General features: G+C 41.3%; 1 protein-coding gene across 1 annotated transcript; it reads right to left on the reverse strand.

Moving 5' to 3' along the window:
* Positions 1-11,226: 11,226 nt before the first annotated feature.
* On the reverse strand, positions 11,227-18,683 carry LOC136306469 (synapsin-1-like). Its single transcript, XM_066233032.1, has 3 exons — positions 17,959-18,683; positions 11,871-11,974; positions 11,227-11,360 (listed from the first exon to the last, which is right to left on the reverse strand). Exons 1-2 carry the CDS (start codon positions 18,681-18,683, stop codon positions 11,953-11,955), a joined length of 747 nt encoding a protein of 248 aa, XP_066089129.1. The 3' UTR covers positions 11,227-11,360; positions 11,871-11,952.
* Positions 18,684-18,705: the final 22 nt, after the last annotated feature.

The following is an 18,705-nucleotide window of genomic DNA, read 5'->3' on the forward strand; positions in this document are numbered from 1 at the left end:
CCTCCTTCATTTTCGTGGGTTTCTCATGCATGCTGGGTGTGCTTTCCATGCCCCAGAAAGCATTGAATGCAAAAACACGGCCAGCTTGGACCATCAAGCTTTCTCCCTTAGACAGTTTGTAAATTATCCTATGGGACAAGATCCCTTCCGATACGTTATGGTTCACAGGTTAGAATGCTCTTATACAACCAGGGACACTCACATAGAAGACAATGAGGGTGAGTATTGCATGTTTTAAAAATTCTTGCAGCACACCGGTTGAAAATTGCTGATGTAGATGGTACCTTGCTCCAGGTTCTGGTAAAATTTGTATATGACCTGGCATCAGTTTCAAGGGGTCTCAATGCAGCCATAAAAATAGTTACATGGAGTTGATTTAATCAAATATCACCTTGAACATAGTACAGTCCATTTAACCACCAGTAAGCTATCTTTTATCTAGAATTCTGTCATCTTTGATTGGCATATCTGAAAGAATATTCTCATTTCTCTCAAAAGGTTTATTAATTGGAACTCCTTGTTAAAATCCAAGGGCCACAGTTTCTAGAGAAGGATGTATTCAATAGGTATTTACTTTTGTTTTCAGTTTGTGCCTTTCAACTCAGCATTCTTCAGTGAGGATTGTAAGGGAAGAAAGAAAAAAATATGTTTTAGAGAAGTTTCATTCAGGGACAGAATGTCTAAGCTTCTAGTTTGATTGACTGAGTCATTCCCATTAAAAGCAAACTGCAATTTTCATTGGAACAGAAATCGGTGTGACTTAACACATTCCTTTTTATGGGAGATCATCACATTTCACAGCCTATAAGAGGATCACAAGTGACAAGAAAAGCAAAATTCTCACCGGTACAAAGTTATAATGAAAATGCTTATTGAGGTCTGTGTTTTATAAAGAGAGCTAAAAGATGTCATTGAGAGGCAATACATTCTGTAAAAAGAAATCTCAATGACAAATGCCTAAAGAGAGAATGTGGAATGCTCTGGGAACAAAGAAAGATTGAGGCTTTTTTTTTTTTTTTTTGCCTTTCTCTTAAGTTTGATAAAGATAGCCCCAATAGCCAACTCATGCTTGCCCTGTGGGAGTGAAGTGATCTTCTTCAGTGCAGTGAATACATTTATTTTCTCACTTAATGTTCCGTAGCTAAAGTTTTTCAAAGATTTGAGATCTTCAGATCGTGTTGCGTTTTATGATCTGTAATCTTGTTTGGAAGCTCTGGGAAGCTGGAAATTAAAGAGTAAAAGATTTAAATATAGTTGATCAATTAGAGTGTTTGGGTGGTAAGTTATTTTGTGTTAGTGGTAATGTCTAGATATTCCTCTTTTTTTTAAAAACATTTAGTCAAATGCACCATAAAAAATGATTTAAAGATTTGAGAATCAAAATAGAATACAGTGTTTTCACTAATGAGCAATGTCAGTATAATAAAAGAGAGCCAGCCTGTCTTATTCTGAAAAGAAAACTATGCAATTTCCCCCTCGAGTCCTGAATTATAGAATCTGTGTAAAATTAATTTTCTTTCTTAAAAACATATAGGTGCAAATACAAGAATTTCATTTCAAAAATATCAGGACAAATGTAGGCTCTTATCCCCAGAGGGAAAAGATTGTACTCTTCTATTTAAAAGAAAAAAACTATTAGGTTTATAGACATGGTTGCAATTCAGAGAAAACACTACCGATACCCTGATATCAATGTCCCAGTCTGCTTGTTACCCATATTTACATGTTTGGCACTAGTACTTGTGGTTATTGAAGAAACCACACTGATGCAGTGTTTGTTTGTTTGTTTGTTTGTGATTTTAATGAGAGAGAAAATGGACAAACAAGTCACTGGCAGAAGAACAGCATGACTGTGGAAAACATATTCACCCCTGAGAGGAATGAGGAGGCCACTTCACAATCATCAGAGCCCACACCACACAGCACATGGAAGAGCTTTTGCCTTGGTTGGTGTGTCTGATTTGCTAGTGTAGAAAAAGGGGAGACTTCAGATATTTCCCAACTAGTAGGGCATCTGAAATCCAAGTAATGGGTCAACTTTCAGAATGACTGATTTTGTAATAAAAATGAACTTCAAGTGAGAATTGGCAAAGCATCAGTTGTATAAAATATGCTTACATACATAGTGGCCACATCATGGTCATCTGACCAAATGGCAGTAGGTCATAGGCTGGGCAGCACCCTGTCTCATAGATAAAAAAGATAAAGTAAGCCAACCGATTTCCCTCTTATGACAATTTTCCTGTCATGACAACTTCATTCTCATGAATCACAGCTAAGTAATACATAAAGTATTTTGTTAATAGTGGCAGTTACAGCTTGAAAACAACCATAGAAGATGGAACCAGCGAGGCTTCCATGAATCATGTGCATGCTTAAGTCAGGAGGAACAGAAACTATGTAAGGAAAGGAGCTTGGCTGGTGGAGGAAAGTCACTAGAACAAAGAGAGAAGTAGAGATTCAGAGGCAGAGGGAGAGAGAGAGAAAGAGACAGAAAGAGACAGAGACACAGACCTGTCCCAGAGCTTCCTGAAGGTCTTTGCTCTACTTTAGTCTGTGTGAGTCTTACAATAATCTCTCTCTTGGCTCTGGCTGGTTGGCTCAGTGGTAGAGCATTGGCCTGGCGTGCGGGAGTCCTGGGTTCAATTCCCGGCCAGGGCACACAGGAGAAGCGCCCATCTGCTTCTCCATCCCTCCCCCTCTCCTTCCTCTCTGTCTCTCTCTTCCCCTCCCGCAGCCAAGGCTCCATTCAAGCAAAGTTTGCCTGGGTGCCAAGGATGGCTCTGTGGCCTCTGCCTCAGGTGCTAGAATGGCTCTGATTGTGGCAAAGCGACACCCCGGATGGGCAGCGCATCGCCCCCTGGTGGGCATGCCGGTGGATCCCGGTTGAGCGCATGCGGGAGTCTGACTGCCTCCCCATTTCCAACTTTTTTTTTTTTAATTATAATTTTATTTTTTTAATGGGGCGACATCAATAAATCAGGTTACATATATTCAAACATCAACAAGTCCAGGCTTTGTTGTCTTTCAATTATGTTGCATACCCATCACCCAAAGTCAGATTTCCTCTGTCACCTTCTATCTAGTTTCCTTTGTGCCCCTCGCCCTCCCCCTTTCCCTCTCCCTTTCCCCCCTCCCCCCGTAACCACCACACTCTTATCAATGTCTCCTAATTTCACTTTTATGTCCCACCTACGTATGGAATAATGCAGTTCCTGTTTTTTTCTGATTTACTTATTTCACTTCGTATAATGTTATCTAGATCCCACCATTTTGCTGTAAATGATCCGATGTCATCATTTCTTATGGCTGAGTAGTATTCCATAGTGTATATGTGCCACATCTTCTTTATCCAGTCGTCTATTGACGGGCTTTTTGGTTGTTTCCATGTCCTGGCCACTGTGAACAATGCTGCAATGAACATGGGGCTGCATGTGTCTTTACGTATCAATGTTTCTAAGTTTTGGGGGTATATACCCAGTAGAGGGATTGCTGGGTCATAAGGTAGTTCTATTTTCAGTTTTTTGAGGAACCACCATACTTTCTTCCATAATGGTTGTACTACTTTACATTCCCACCAACAGTGTATGAGGGTTCCTTTTTCTCCACAGCCTCTCCAACATTTGCTATTACCTGTCTTGTTAATAATAGCTAATCTAACAGGTGTGAGGTGGTATCTCATTGCAGTTTTGATTTGAATTTCTCTAATAACTAAAGAAGATGAGCATCTTTTCATATATCTGTTGGCCATTTGTACTTCCTCCTGGGAAAAGTGTCTGTTCATGTCCTCTTCCCATTTTTTTATTGGATTGTTTGTTTGTTTGTTGTTGAGTTTTATGAGTTCTTTGTATATTTTGGATATTAGGCCCTTATCTGAGCTGTTGTTTGAAAATATCATTTCCCATTTAGTTGGCTTTCTGTTTATTTTGTTATCAGTTTCTCTTGCTGAGCAAAACTTCTTAGTCTGATGTAGTCCCATTCATTAATTTTTGCCTTCACTTCTCTTGCCATTGGAGTCAAATTCATAAAATGCTCTTTAAAACCCAGGTCCATGAGTTGAGTACCTATGTCTTCTTCTATGTACTTAATTGTTTCAGGTCTTATGTTTAGATCTTTGATCCATTTTGAGTTAATTTTAGTATAGGGGGACAAACTGTAGTCCAGTTTCATTCTTTTGCATGTGGCTTTCCAGTTTTCCCAGCACCATTTATTGAAGAGGCTTTCTTTTCTCCATTGTATGTTCTTGGCACCTTTATCAAAAATTATTTGACTATATATATGTGGTTTTATTTCTGGACTTTCTATTCTGTTCCATTGATCTGAGTGTCTATTTTTCTGCCAATACCATGCTGTTTTGATTGTCATGGCCCTATAATAGAGTTTGAAGTCAGGTATTGTAATGCCCCCAGCTTCATTCTTTTTCTTTAGGATTGCTTTGGCTATTCGGGGTTTTTTATAGTTCCATATAAATCTGATGATTTTTTGCTCTATTTTTTTTAAAAATGTCATTGGAATTTTGATGGGAATTGCATTAAATTTGTATATTGCTTTGGGTAATATAGCCATCTTGATTATATTTATTCTTCCTAACCAAGAACAAGGAATATTCTTCCATCTCATTGTATCTTTCTCAATATCTCTTAACAATGGTTTATAGTTTTCATTATATAAGTCCTTTACATTCTTTGTTATGTTTATTCCTAAGTATTTTATTTTTTTTGTTGCAATTGTGAAGGGGATTATTCTTTTGAGTTCATTCTCAATTGTTTCATTGTTGGCATATAGAAAGGCTATTGACTTCTGTATGTTAATTTTGTATCCTGCGACCTTACTGTATTGGCTTATTGTTTCTAGTAGTCTTTTTGTGGATTCTTTGGGGTTTTCCATGTATAGGATCATATCATCTGCAAAAAGTAATTAATACCTTTACTTCTTCTTTTCCGATATGGATGCCTTTTATTTCTTTGTCTTGTCTGATTGCTCTGGCTAGAACCTCTAGTACCACATTAAATAAGAGTGGAGAGAGTGGACAACCCTGTCTTGTTCCTGATTTAAGGGGGAAAGCCTTCAGTTTAGTGCCATTTAATATGATGTTAGCTGATGGTTTATCATATATGGCCTTTATCATGTTGAGATATTTTCCTTCTATACTCATTTTGTTGAGAGTCTTAAACATAAAATTGTGTTGTATTTTATCGAAAGCCTTTTCTGCGTCTATTGATAAGATCATGTGGTTTTTGTTCTTTGTTTTGTTGATATGGTGTATTATGTTAACCGTTTTACATATGTTGAACCATCCTTGAGATTCTGGGATGAATCCCACTTGATCGTGATGTATTATTTTTTTAATATTTTGTTGTATTCGTTTTGCTAGTATTTTGTTTAGTATTTTAGCATCTGTATTCATTAGAGATATTGGTCTGTAATTTTCTTTTTTTGTGCCATCCTTGCCTGGTTTTGGTATGAGGGTTATGTTGGCCTCATAAAATGTGTTTGGAAGTATTGCTTCTTCTTCAATTTTTTGGAAGACTTTGAGTAGAATAGGAACCAAGTCTTTGAATGTTTGATAAAATTCGCTGGTATAGCCGTCAGGGCCTGGACTTTTATTTTTGGGGAGGTTTTTAATGGTTTTTTCTATTTCTTCTCTACTAATAGGTCTGTTTAGGCTTTCTGTTTCTTCTTGACTCAGTCTAGGAAGGTTGTATTGTTCTAGGAATTTATCCATTTCTTCTAGATTGTTGAATTTAGTGGCATAAAGTTTTTCATAGTATTCTACAATAATTCTTTGTATATCTACGGTGTCCGTGGTGATTTCTCCTCTTTCATTTTGGATTTTGTTTATATGAATTCTTTCTCTTTTTTCCTTGGTAAGTCTTGCCAAGGGTTTGTCAATTTTATTGATCTTTTCAAAGAACCAGCTCTTTGTTCTATTAATTTTTTCTATAGTTTTACTGTTCTCTATTTCATTTATTTCTACTCTGATTTTTATTATCTCCTTTCTTCGGCTAGTTTTGGGTTGTTTTTGTTCTTCTTTTTCTAGTTCCTTAAGGTATGAAGTTAAGTGGTTCACTTGAGCTGTCTCTTGTTTGTTCATATATGCCTGAAGTGATATTAACTTCCCTCTTATCACTGCTTTTGCTGCATCCCATAGATTCTGATATGTCGTATTGTCATTTTCATTAGTCTGTATATATCTTTTGATCTCTGCACTTATTTCTTCTTTGACCCATTCATTTTTTAAAAGTATGTTGTTTAGTTTCCACATTTTTGTGGGATTTTTTTCCTCCTTTTTGCAGTTGAATCCTAGTTTCAAGGCTTTATGATCAGAAAATATGCTTGGTACAACTTCAATTTTTCTGAATTTGCTGATGTTGTTTTTGTGGCCCAACATATGGTCAATTCTTGAGAATGATCCATGTACACTGGAGAAAAATGTATACTCAGTCACTTTGGGATGAAATGTCCTGTAGATGTCTATCATATCCAGGTGCTCTAGTGTTTTGTTTAAGGCCACTATATCTTTGTTGATTCTCTGTTTGGATGACCGATCTAGAGCTGTCAGCGGTGTATTGAGGTCTCCAAGTATGATTGTATTTTTGTCAGTTTTTGTTTTAAGGTCAATAAGTAGCTGTCTTATATATTTTGGTGCTCCTTGGTTTGGTGCATATATATTAAGAATTGTTATGTCTTCTTGATTCAGTGTCCCCTTAGCCATTATGAAATGGCCATTTTTGTCTCTGAGTACTTTTGTTGTCTTGTAGTCAGCATTATCAGATATGAGTATTGCTACGCCTGCTTTTTTTTGGATGTTATTTGCTTGGAGTATTGTTTTCCAGCCTTTCACTTTGAGTTTGTTTTTATCCTTGTTACTTAGATGCGTTTCCTGTAGGCAGCATACAGTTGGATTTTCTTTTTTAATCCATTCTGCTACTCTGTGTCTTTTTATTGGTGAGTTTAATCCGTTTACATTTAGTGTAATTATTGACACTTGTGAGTTCCCTATTGCCATTTTATAGATTGCTTTCTGTTAGTTTTGTGTCTTGTTTGATCCTTCTCTTTTGTTTTTTTATCTTTTGTTTTTATTTGGTTGTATTCCATACATCTTTCCACTGTTGCTATCTTTTTTATTTCATGTGCTTCTGTGGTGGTTTTTTCAATGGTGGTTACCTTTAGGTAATGAAAAGGGTTCCTACCCTGTTCATTGTAGCGCACTATTTTGTGAGTACTTTTGCACTCCATCGTCCTTTGCTACTGTTAATCTCCATCCTCTCCCCCCTTTCTTTTTGTTGTTGTCACAGTTTAAATTTGGTTTTATTGTGTTCTTCTTGGAGCTTTTACTTGTGGCTTTATTTTTTTTTTGTTCTTTGTATCTGATTGGAGAACCCCCTTTAGTAATTCCTGGAGTGGGGGTTTTCTGATGATAAATTCCCTCATCTTTTCTGTATCTGTGAATGTTTTTATTTCTCCTTCATATTTGAAGGATAGCTTTGATGGGTATAGTATTTGTGGCTGAAAGTTCCTCTCTTTCAGGACTTTAAATATTGGGGTCCACTCTCTTCTAGCTTGTAGGGTTTCTGCTGAGAAATCTGATGATAGTCTAATGGGCCTTTCTTTATATGTTGTATTCTTCTTTTCCTTAGCTGCCTTGAGAATTTTTTCTTTGCTATTGGTTTGTGCCAATTTCATTATGATGTGCCTTGGAGTAGGTTTGTTGGGGTTAAGAAAACTTGGAGTTCTGTTTGCTTCATGAATTTGAGGCTTTAGTTCTTTCCACAGGCTTGGGAAGTTCTCATCTATTATTTGTTTGAGTATGTTCTCCATTCCATTTTCTCTCTCTTCTCCCTCTGATATACCTATTATTCTTATGTTATTCTTTCTGATGGAGTCAGATAATTCTTGTAGGGCTATCTCATTTTTTTTAATTTTTGAGTCTCTTTCTTCCTCTCTCTGTTGTGCCTCAAGTTGCTTGTCTTCTATTTCACTAATCCTCTCTTCTATCTGGCCTGTTCTATTAGCCAAGCTTGTTACCTCGTTTTTCAGCTCGTGAATTGAGTTTTTCATCTGTGTTTGATTTGTTTTTATAGTTTCAATTTCCTTGGACATATATTCTTTGTGTTCATTGAGTTGTTTTCTGAGCTCCCTAAATTGCCTTTCTGTGTGTTCTTGTATATCTCTGAGTATTTTTAAAATTTCTATCTTGAATTCTCTGTCATTTAACTCCAAGGTTTCCAATATATTAAATTTTTTCTCCATAGATTTTTCCTCTTCTATCTGTGTTACCTCTCTTTCTTTTGTATCCATGATATTCGATTTTCTCTTCCTTAATGGCATCTGAGGGTGGTTTTGTTGATAGTATTAATGAGATTTAATAAAAAATAAAAAGTTAAAAAAATAAAAAATTGAAAAAAGTTGTTTTTTTTTAAAAAAATTAATAATGAAATAAAGAAAAATAAAATAAAATAAAAATTTAAAAAAAGGAAATTATTCCCCCCCTCCTTTTTTTCTCTCCTCTCCTCTCCCCTCTTTCTTGAGAAAATCTTGTGGTGAACTGTGAATTATATTGTATTTAATAGAACAAACAATGCCTGTAATGGAGGGCCTGAATTGGGGAAAAGTAATAATGGGGCAAGAAAAAATAAATAAATAAAAAAAGGGGTGGTGGTGTGGACCCACAAAAAGCAAATAATGAAAAAATTCGGATCAAGAATAAAATGATTTGCATTTAGGTGTTGGTTGACTAAGAGTTATGATGAGAGGAGTAAGAGGGAAACAGGAAAATGGGGGGACAAATTAAAAAATTACTATTGTATTTAGTGGAACAAGAGCTTGATAAATTGGAGAGCCAGGGATGGGAGCACTGCTAGTGAGTTAAAAAGGTGAAGTAAAAAACCCCCAAAATGCCACAAACATAAGTTTGAGTCCCAGATAAAATAATTTGTTTGTTATTGAGGTTTGAATGAGAGGAGATGTAAAGGGAAAAGGAAGAAACTAATATAGAGGGAGAAAAGAAGAGAGAGAGAAAAAAAAAAGAGGGAACCACTAAAAGAAGAAAAAAGAGGAGAGAGAGAGAGAGAGTTAAGGGTTTTGGAGTGCAACCCTCATAGAGAGAAAGGAAGAGGAAAGAAAAGATGATGGGAGATGTAACACTTATGGGTAGTGTAGTTCAAGGAGAGGAGAGAGTAAGACCGGTAGGGAGTTAAACGATCAAATTGGAGGAGGAAAAAAAAAAGAAAAAAGAAGAAAAAAAAAATCAAGGATGAAGATAAGAGAAACAAACGAACAAATATAATAAAATGGGATAGGTTATAAAGTCTGCAGATTATTCTGATTTTGAGAGGTTATCTTCTTGCTTTTTCTTTTCTCTCCCTCTTCCTGGTCGGCGACTCTGTACCCCGGGTTCTGCCCCTTTGGCACGCTCAGGTAGAGGTTTGCAGTTGATAAGTCTCTATGGCGATGTCATGTATTGTGCTTCAGTCTCGTTTGCAGTCAAGGCTCATTAGCGTTTATAGGCTCCGACAGTGAGAGAGTCTGTGTTCCAGGAGCCTCTCTCCTAGTGTTTCCTTCCTCAACCAGCAGCCTGAGAATCCAACTATGGGGTTGCTGCTGCCTCTGCCTGGATAGTAAGAGGCTCAAAGAGTGGTTAACTCCCCACTCTTATTTCCACTCAGCACAGGGCTCTGGGTAAGGCTCAGTCAGTCAGAGCTGCTAGCATAATCAGCCGGGGCTTTCGCCTACTCAAAGACCTCTGGCTCTGTCACTCTGTCCGGTAACACAGGCGGGTCTGCACGTGCAGACCAGGATGTTAGACCAGAAGTCTCGCCCTCTGAGTGAAACCCCCCGCCCGCACTGAAAAGTTCCAATGTTGGAATTGGCTCTCGCTCGTCCCCGTGTGCCACTCTTTCAAGGCGCTGGGGCAGCCTGTGACTCCACCCTCGGCCCACACAAAGGCCCCCGACTCTGCCCCTCCGTGGGACAACACGGGCTCCCACTCTGGAGGTGCTGGGAGGAGTCTCCTTCCCACTCTCCGTGCGCGCAGACCAGGATGTGAGGTCAGAGTCTCGCCCTCTGAGTGAAACCTCCCGCCCGCACTGAAAAGTTCCAGTGTTGGAATTAGCTCTCGCTTCCTCCCCGTGTGTGGCTCTCCCCAGGTGCTGGGGCGGCCCGGAGGCTTTCGGCCCACACAAAGGCCTCTGACTCTGCCTCTCTGTGGAGTAACACGGGTGCACCCTCCGGGGGCTTTGGAAGGAATCTCTCGCCCATTATGCGGCTACCAGGGGATCAGGTAAAATGGCCGCCCCGCTTGTCTTTCTTTGTTTGGGTTTGGCGCGAGTGTTAGCTGTATTGCCCAGGTTGTCACAGGATCAGATTTTCCTTGGCTTGGATCTCTGTACCACAGCCTGGTTCGGCCGTTTGTGCCTCGACCTGGATCTATTCACCCCCTTTGTCCGCCTCAATTTCTATATTCACAGTTACCAGAGAAAGCCGCCCTGTTTAGGTTAGTGAGGAAGGCGGAGCATTTCTTACTCCCTATTTCCTTCGGGGTTTGGTTATATATTTAGCCAATTTTTCGCTCGATCATACCTTTGGGTGTATTGCGAAACATCTGGAGGCTCCAAGGATAGGTTTTTCTGTTTCTGGTTGAAGATCTTGTTGAGGTTTGGGGGAGATTTATCGGTATCGCTTCCTACTCCGCCATTACTCTCCCCATTTCCAACTTTGGTATCTCTTTTTGTTGTTGTTTTGAAAAAAAAAAATTAAAAAAATCTCTCTCTTTTTTCTAAGGTAACTTGAATGAGCTCTGACCTTAATTATCAAAAGGATCAAACCACTAGGTTTGTTAGCATTAAATTTTAAAATTATGTTGTATTTATATAAAACAAAATTGCAAACCAAGAAGATATAGTCATTAAATAACAAATTGTCAAAACTAGGTTGTCTAGTATACCGTGTAGACATGCCCACAACCCTGCACCTTATTCTGATCATGGTTCTTTGATTTTTCTTTGGGAACTGTCCCATACTCACCAACACCCCTGCCCCAGCCTCTGTCACCACCCCTCCAGGATGGACATGAGACTCAGGTTTACTCAACCAGTGGATCCCAACACCCAGACCACCATGATGAAAATGGCCATGGAAGCATTATATAATTATGGACACTTAATTCTTTTTTTTATTATTATTTATTGATTTTTAGAGAGAGAGGAGAGAGAGAGAAAGAGAAGGGGGAGGAGCAGGAAGCATCAACTCCCATATATGCCTTGACCAGGCAAGCCCAAGATTTCGAACCGGCAACCTCAGTGTTCCAGGTTGGTGCTTTATTCCACTGCGCCACCACAGGTCAGGCTGGACACTTAATTCTTGAGAAAAAAATGTGTGACAAATAATTTGTTGAGGAAGAAGGAAAAGTTGCAATGAAGGCTTGGGGCCATGATTGTCTCCTAAACAATAAGACCAACTTCCAGTTCTGCTCGTGGTCAAGTGACCTAGTGAGTCCCTTTCCTTTTCTGAGCTTAATTTCCCTGCATACAAAACAAGGAGCTCAGTGTAACTATAATCAGGGCCTCAGAAGTCTTTCTCCATCCTGTATCTCTAAGCCTTTCTTAAGTTTGAAAGAATGTCTGAACAGTTACATAAGCACCTCCTTGTTGGGCATGTTCAAAGGCCCTGTGCTAAGCCTGGGATTTTTACATGGTCTTCTCATAGTCTTGGCCTTTAGGGAACTCACAGGAGACAATTTTGAAACAGGCAACGGTCTCCCCACCCTCCCCTGTGGTCTAGGCTCTTTACTCAATCATTCTTCCCCTCTCATTAATACTTCCCCTCTTTCATATTATATGGTTAATCAGAAGACAAAACTCTGTTAATACCTTGCTTCATTTTTTTTTTCCTTCTGAAGAGGTTGCTGTCTTCTTTCCTTCGGTCCAGGAACATAGATGCCTTCAACACAGGTCACCTGGCTGCAGTATCTTTACTGTGAACAGAAATAAAGATTTATTCTTTTTGGTTTTCAGAGCATCTCAGAATTCAAAGGGTGAAGTTGAAACTGGAAATATTGGGGTTTGTGCAGCCTGTCATTATTTCAGCCAAATAAGTAGAGATATGGGGTTGAATCTTTTATGGGCACTTGATTTAGATGGCTGGCCATCTGAGGAGATGGGGGTTACCTTCTCAAAGTTGCCTCACCCCCCTATCCCTAGCCAACTTTTTTATAATGGGAAGAAAAAGGTCAGTAAGGATTTTGGGATTTTAAGGCAGAGATGATGATTTAATTAACTTTGACTATGATCTGATTGTCAGTGGGCATTCCATCCTTGGAGCACAAAGGCTTTGTTTGCAGACACGTGGGGCACAACAGGGGACTCCTTGCAGGCTGGCTCAGGCACCCCAGCTCTGGGAACAAAGCCTCTGCCCGCATTAACCATAAAGCCCACAGGCCATAACCAAAGCCACCAAAACTCAAGCTAAAATTCTAACTCTTAAGTCCCCCCGTAAAGCCAGAAGCCAGGGCCACTATCACAGCAGCCTGGCCCATGAAGGTTCGCATTGGATTCGGACAGTCGGTAAAGAAACAACGGAGCCAAAAACTGGTGGGCCATCATCTTTAATCCTAGCTTGCACCTGGCGGGCAAGTAAAAACACACACTGGGCTCCAAAACCCACTCACATTCAGTGCTCACAAAACCACTGACTTATCTGAGTTTCCTAGAATCAAAGGTTTCTAGCTCACCAGACTTATTCACCTCTGTTCCCCATCTCCTTCCTTTTCCCAGATACAAACTCTGCACAAACTGGCCTCTCACTCAACACTCCACCATCTTGGCTGCTTTTCCTGGCCTCCTCCACGTGGCCTTTCTCTGCTCTCCTCTGCTCTCTCCTCTAATATTAATCTCAGGAACCAAGAGAGAGCAAGCTCCTGTTCTGCCCTCATTTTATAGTGCAGAAATAAAAACCTTTAATCCAATATACAAAACAAGAAAGTCTCTGATACAAAGTCACTTATCTGAGGCATAATTGAATCAAAAAGGGTGGGAAAGGCTTAGTCCTAAAACCAAGCCCCAGGCTATAAGGATCCTGCCTGCCCACAGCCCTCAGAGACACACATTAATATCACCTGGGCAACGGCCTCCACGTGGGCAGCACCATCTTTAACAAAGTGAGCATAATATATTTTATCTGCCCAACACCCCCCCATCAGAGTGATCTTCTGAACAGAGGCAAGGCGATACCATTACAGATGTCAATGCAAGAAACGTCCAGACCTGTAAGAATTTTTATGAATTTATTTAAGCCAAACTGTCGACAACTGCCAGGAAGCAAAAGCTCAACGAACTGAGAAAATGCTCCAGAAAATGGCAGTTTCACCACTTATTTTATACATCAGAATCAAGAGGGAAGACATAAGAGGGTTACAGGAAATCCACAGGTGACAGATAAGGGAGGCTGGAGAAAGCAAAGGGGGTGTGTGGGAAATGTCTTGGATTGGATAGAAAGTAAAATGTATGGACAGATAGGCAGATATAGAATAGTTAACAGCTAACAATTAACGTGATAATAACAACGAGGGGATTTGTGGTCTCTGCTCTCGTGCCCCAAGGGGTCTGGTAAAGGTGATTACTCTTACATTTAAAGGCATGTCACTCTTACATTTTATCAGGTATGTCTTTGTAGATGCAAAAAAGACAACAGGCAGGCCCAATTAAGGTAAGCATGGACCTCTGTTAGGGAAAAATACCACCTTAGGACAGGACTACCTGCCAAGAACTGCTTTTAGTTAGAAAGTTTCCATTTCAGACCGTCCTGTGTGATACTTTAGGTCTCTGAGTTTGCAAGGCCACCGTGCAGGCCTCCCCTGAGCTTGTCGGTCCAGCATGTGGCCCCTTTTTGGTCTACACCAATCATAGCTATGTGGAAGAATCTCTTCCCTCAAATCCCACTTTACGTCAGCTGGTCCTGCCCACAGACCTGTTCAGCCACTTAAAGCTGAAAGAACCGAACTGTGCCTTCTGCATCAGCAATGGGGTCTATTGCTTGCAGAGTAGATGTTGCAATGACTGGTTGATCTAGTTTTTCCAGCTGGATTAGCAAGCAGCGCGGAGGATCCCATGTAAAGGTCTCTAAATCAGATTATCAAAGGTAATTGCAAAGTCTTGGATCTTGGGAATGATATCACTTGCCTACCCCTACTGATCACTCTTCTCTAACTCACCAACACTAGACATCCCCAATACCCTATTGGAGCTACTGCTCTTCCAGGCTAGAGGGGGGAGGGTATCTGGGTTTTCTTTGTTTGTGTGTCTGTTTGTTTGTTTTTAATGGTCCATGTTAACATGTTACCTTCAACTAGAAGGCTAGAGAGGTATTGCCTTCTCCCAAAACAGCATGAGCATTTTATTATTCTGTTGGGTGAATTCTCACAGTGGGAACTAGCACTGAATTTTGCCCTGACCACTCTGAGTACTGGGCGATGGAATGCATGGTAAGACGAATGTTCTGCGGCTTTTAGTCCTTACCTCCGAAAGACCTGGGCCATGAAGGAGGGCACAGGTGTGGGAGGTGACAGGTGTGGGCAGAAATAAAGTTCCCTGAACTCCATGGAGCGCCATGGTATTTCCAGGGGAGGGGCAAGTCCCGAGACAGCAAGGTAGAGGACTTACTGGGAGAAGGGTGAGCATGGGCAGGGAAACACTCCACTGTGAAGGTTAAAAAAGAAAGCAGAAAGGTTGGGAACATGATAGGCACAGGAGTGAGAAATGCCAACAACAAATTTACTACCGGCCTGACCTGTGGTGGCGCCGTGGATAAAACATCAACCTGGAAATGCTGAGGTCGCCGGTTCGAAACCTTGGGCTTGCCTGGTCAAGGCACATATGGGAGTTGATGCTTCCAGCTCCTCCCCCCTTCTCTCTCTCTGTCTCTCCTCTCTCTCCCTCTCTGTCTCTCTCTCTCCCCATCTCTCTCCTCTCTAAAAAATGAATAAATAAAATTAAAAAAAAAACAAAAAACAAATTTACTACCCTCACAGTATTGCTGATCTGCTTATTAAATAGTAAATCCACTGACTGTTCCAAAGTGGGGTCACCTGCACTCTATGGTAGCTGACACTTGCCATTTGGGGGAGGGGGAGAGTGAGAGATTTCAGCAAGACACAAAGACTACGATTCCATTTACCCTTACCTTACCAAGGCATCTGTTCAATGCCTTTTCTCTGTGAGTGGTTTGAGACAATCCTTGGGTTTAATACCACCAAGAATGAATTGAAAGCTAAAAATGCTCACTCATTTCACCGAGAAACTGGTTCAATTAATTAGGTTCTCTTTGCATTATTTCTAGTTCAGGTGTATTTGATTTTTCTTTCTCCTCCTCCTCTTCCTTTTTTTTTCTCCTCCTATTTCTTCTTTTTAACAAAGCCACATTTTAATAAAAGAGCTGTTAGCAGTATGGGACCAGTGGGCTGCCACAAACTCCTTGGAATTTCTCAGATTCTATGTGACATCCTTCCCCTTCAGGTGATCACAATCCATTATTATAATGGAAGCCCTGGTTTTCTGGAGAGAATATTCTCTATAATTCTTTCAAGGAAGTAGGAAGTAGCTAAGGACTTAAAATTTTTTTCTCTTTCCTGTTGGTGTCCAACCTTGTTTTCAAAATAAGTTTTTGTAAATCTGTTTTTGTTTTTATTTATAATGTTACATTTAAATCTTCATGAAGGAGAGATTTTGTATGTTTTGTTCATCTGTTACTTCCAGAGTCTAGAGCAGTGGTTCTCAAACTTTTTGAAGTCGGAGCACATTTAAAAGCCTACAAATAATTGTAGGTGCACTATATACAAATTTCTGAGAAATATGTTATATTAATTAAGTCAAATATTAAAGAAAAATATAAAGTCCAAGCATGCTTTTATGGTAATTAAATGAAATAAATATGACAAAATTTAATTTATTCTGATATTAAAAACATTTTTATGTTACATTTTTTGTTATGCTTTTTAGAATTCCTAAAAAAGAGGGGCTAAAAAATAAAAAAATGACAAAAAGTTATCTTTTTATATATATAGATACATTCTTAGAAAGATTTAGTAAACTTGGCAGGTCCCACGAATGTGTTAAGTTTTTTCATTCTTGTATTTATGAGAAATATGAGCCTGATGTATCCTAGCAATTTCTTCAATGTTTGGGCATATATTTGAAAGGCAAACTCTCATTTCCTCATCAATACATTGAAGAATTCCTTTCTTTTTACTCTTAATTGTGTTGAGTGCAGAAAACCCCCACCATACATAATACATATCATCTTAACTTTACACCAAACAAAGGATAGAAGAAACTTGCCTCCAGTCTTTCCGGGGAACATGGGGAGTAGTGTAAACAATCCAGCACCACAGCTTTACAGCCTTTTGTAACCTAACCAGGCAAGTGAGGTGGGGGTTGGGCAGACTGTCAGCTTACAGCCAATTCCCCACACCTCTGTCCCCCCAAAATCGAATCTCCAAAAACCCTGTTGGTTTTTTTGGTCCCCAACAGCCACATATTTCTCTGGAATACCATAGGGTGCACCTGGAAATCTAGGGCACACCAGTGCACCCTGGTGCACACTTTGAGAACCACTGGTCTAGAGTATAGCAGGCATTCAACAATTCCATGAATACAGGAATGAATTATATAAGAAGGCATTTTTGCACCAATGGCTAAAAATGCTAATCTAATTTCACACTTTAGTGCTAGAGTAGAAATGTTAAGCCACAACATTGAGCAATATAACAAGGACACTCCGAAAGATAGTATGAAGACACTCCTTTAAGTTTTTTTAAAACGCTAATTACATAAAATGAAAGATTATCTATGGAAGCACTTAAAATATTAAAAGTAATATAAATATATTATTAATAGAATTTTTACATGTGTGTTTTGCAATTGTATTGATTATTTTCTATTTGTAACAATTTTGTGATTCAAAACTGTGCTGTGAATGAAGGTGCCAAAAGACATTTTCTTGAGCCTGTTTAAGTATGCAAAATTACCGTAAATGTCTGGAGGTCTACAATGGTTTCTGAACAGGCAGATTTGTTAGTGTGATAACATAAAGGGAAACTTTCATTCCTTGAGAGCCCACTGGTTGGACACCAACAGGTGCAGAAACAGCCTTGTGAAACTGGCTGCACGTGCCCACTAGGCAATTTGAAGGAAGTCAGCAATCCAGCTGAGAGCCCCCTAAGTAAAAAAATTGAAGTCCACCCAAGAAAGTGTCATTTGAATGCTCTGCTCATTGGGAAAGGGAGAAGTCCCTAGGATTGTTCAACTTCCACCACAAAGCCGAGCTTGGTGAATTCCCATCACCTGGGAAGAGAAACCCTTTTGTGCTGAGCCATCTACAGGTCTCCTGGGTGTAAAAAGAGCCGAAAGTTCATCAGATACTTAGGTAGATGAGCTGTGATCACCACAAGAGAACTGAAGGATGGGGGAGAAGGCAGAACTGTCTAGGGATAAAGCTGGCCTGGTTTCTGTGTTTCTGATTTCAGTGATAAAAAAAAAAGATTTAATCCACCTATTAAGTGTGGATGAATCCCAGAATTCTGCTATGCCTTGTTCTCAGAGCCCCCAATGCCTGCCTAATACAGGAACAGCTGTGGTGTGAATTAGTTGGTCTAAGCTTTTGGGCTGCTGCCAGCTTCGCTTTTGCTCATGCCCCACAGGTCAAGGAAAGAAGTGATGTAATGCACTTAGCTGGGCCACATTAATTACAAAGGAACGGAGAGGGGGAGGGGTCACTGGCGGTGACAAGTTTAGCGCATGACTTGCCCTAGGGATGCAGGAAACAAAAACATCGACAGCCATTGGCTGCGTCCACTTCCGACACGGGTATCTAGCCCCAGGTCTGGAACCCTGAAACACTTATTTCCTGGGAAGAGGGGTGGCGCTAGCCTGCAGAGATTCAACCATAAACACACACGGCACATACGGTACACACCACCCCCTCCGGAGGCTGGACGTCCTCTCTGCTGGGATGGGCGTGGGGCCTAGGGCTTGTTGCAGGGTCCCCAGAAGGATCCTCCACAGCCAGCTGCAGCGGCAGATCGCAGCGTGCAGAGCGCACAGAGGACCCGCGCCTGAGGAAGCAGGTGCCACCCGGGCTTGCTCCAAGTGAGCCGCGCTGTCGTCATTCATTCGCAGTGTCCGGAGCGTCCTTCCAGGGAGAGCTGCGCTTCGCCGCGTAGCAAGCGGCCCCGACGCGGAGTGTGAGCGCGCTGTGGCTCTGAGCTGCGCGGGACCGAGGCGGCCCGGAGCTCCGGTCGGCGCCGGGGGGACAGCCGCGCCCCAGCCCCGCTTGTGTCGCTCGCAGCCCGGCCCGCCGCCCCGCCAGATCCCAGACAGAGCCGCCCGCTCCCTCCTCCCGCTCCTCCAGCCGCGCTGGGCCGCGGCCGGGCTGCGGGCGGCGGGCCTGGGCGTCTGCGGCCGCGGGCTCACAGGAGGCGGCGTCGCGCGGGTAGGATGCTGCTCGCGGCGCCCGCGTCCTCGCCGTCCACCCCGGCCACCCGCTGGAGCTTTGTTGTGGCCGGGGCGCCGCGGGCCACCCTCCGCTGAAGTCGCTCTCCGCCGCGGCCCCCAGCGGGCGTGCGGGCAAGCGTGAGCCCGGGGAGCGCGCCCCGGAGCGCAGCCGTGTGCAGGAGCCGCCCGGCCGCCCATTGTGCGTCCTCCCGCGGCGCCC

Source organism: Saccopteryx bilineata, chromosome 1 (assembly GCF_036850765.1).
Source record: "Saccopteryx bilineata isolate mSacBil1 chromosome 1, mSacBil1_pri_phased_curated, whole genome shotgun sequence".
NCBI lineage: Eukaryota > Metazoa > Chordata > Mammalia > Chiroptera > Emballonuridae > Saccopteryx > Saccopteryx bilineata.

Excerpts from the sequence above, each read along its gene's own strand:
- LOC136306469 (XM_066233032.1), bottom strand. The coding sequence starts at position 18,683 with ATGGGCGGCCGGGCGGCTCCTGCACACGGCTGCGCTCCGGGGCGCGCT. Across the intron at positions 11,975-17,958 it reads CGGAGGGGGTGGTGTGTACC|TAAAGATACTGCAGCCAGGT; the intron begins GTATGTGCCGTG and ends TTCTGTTCACAG.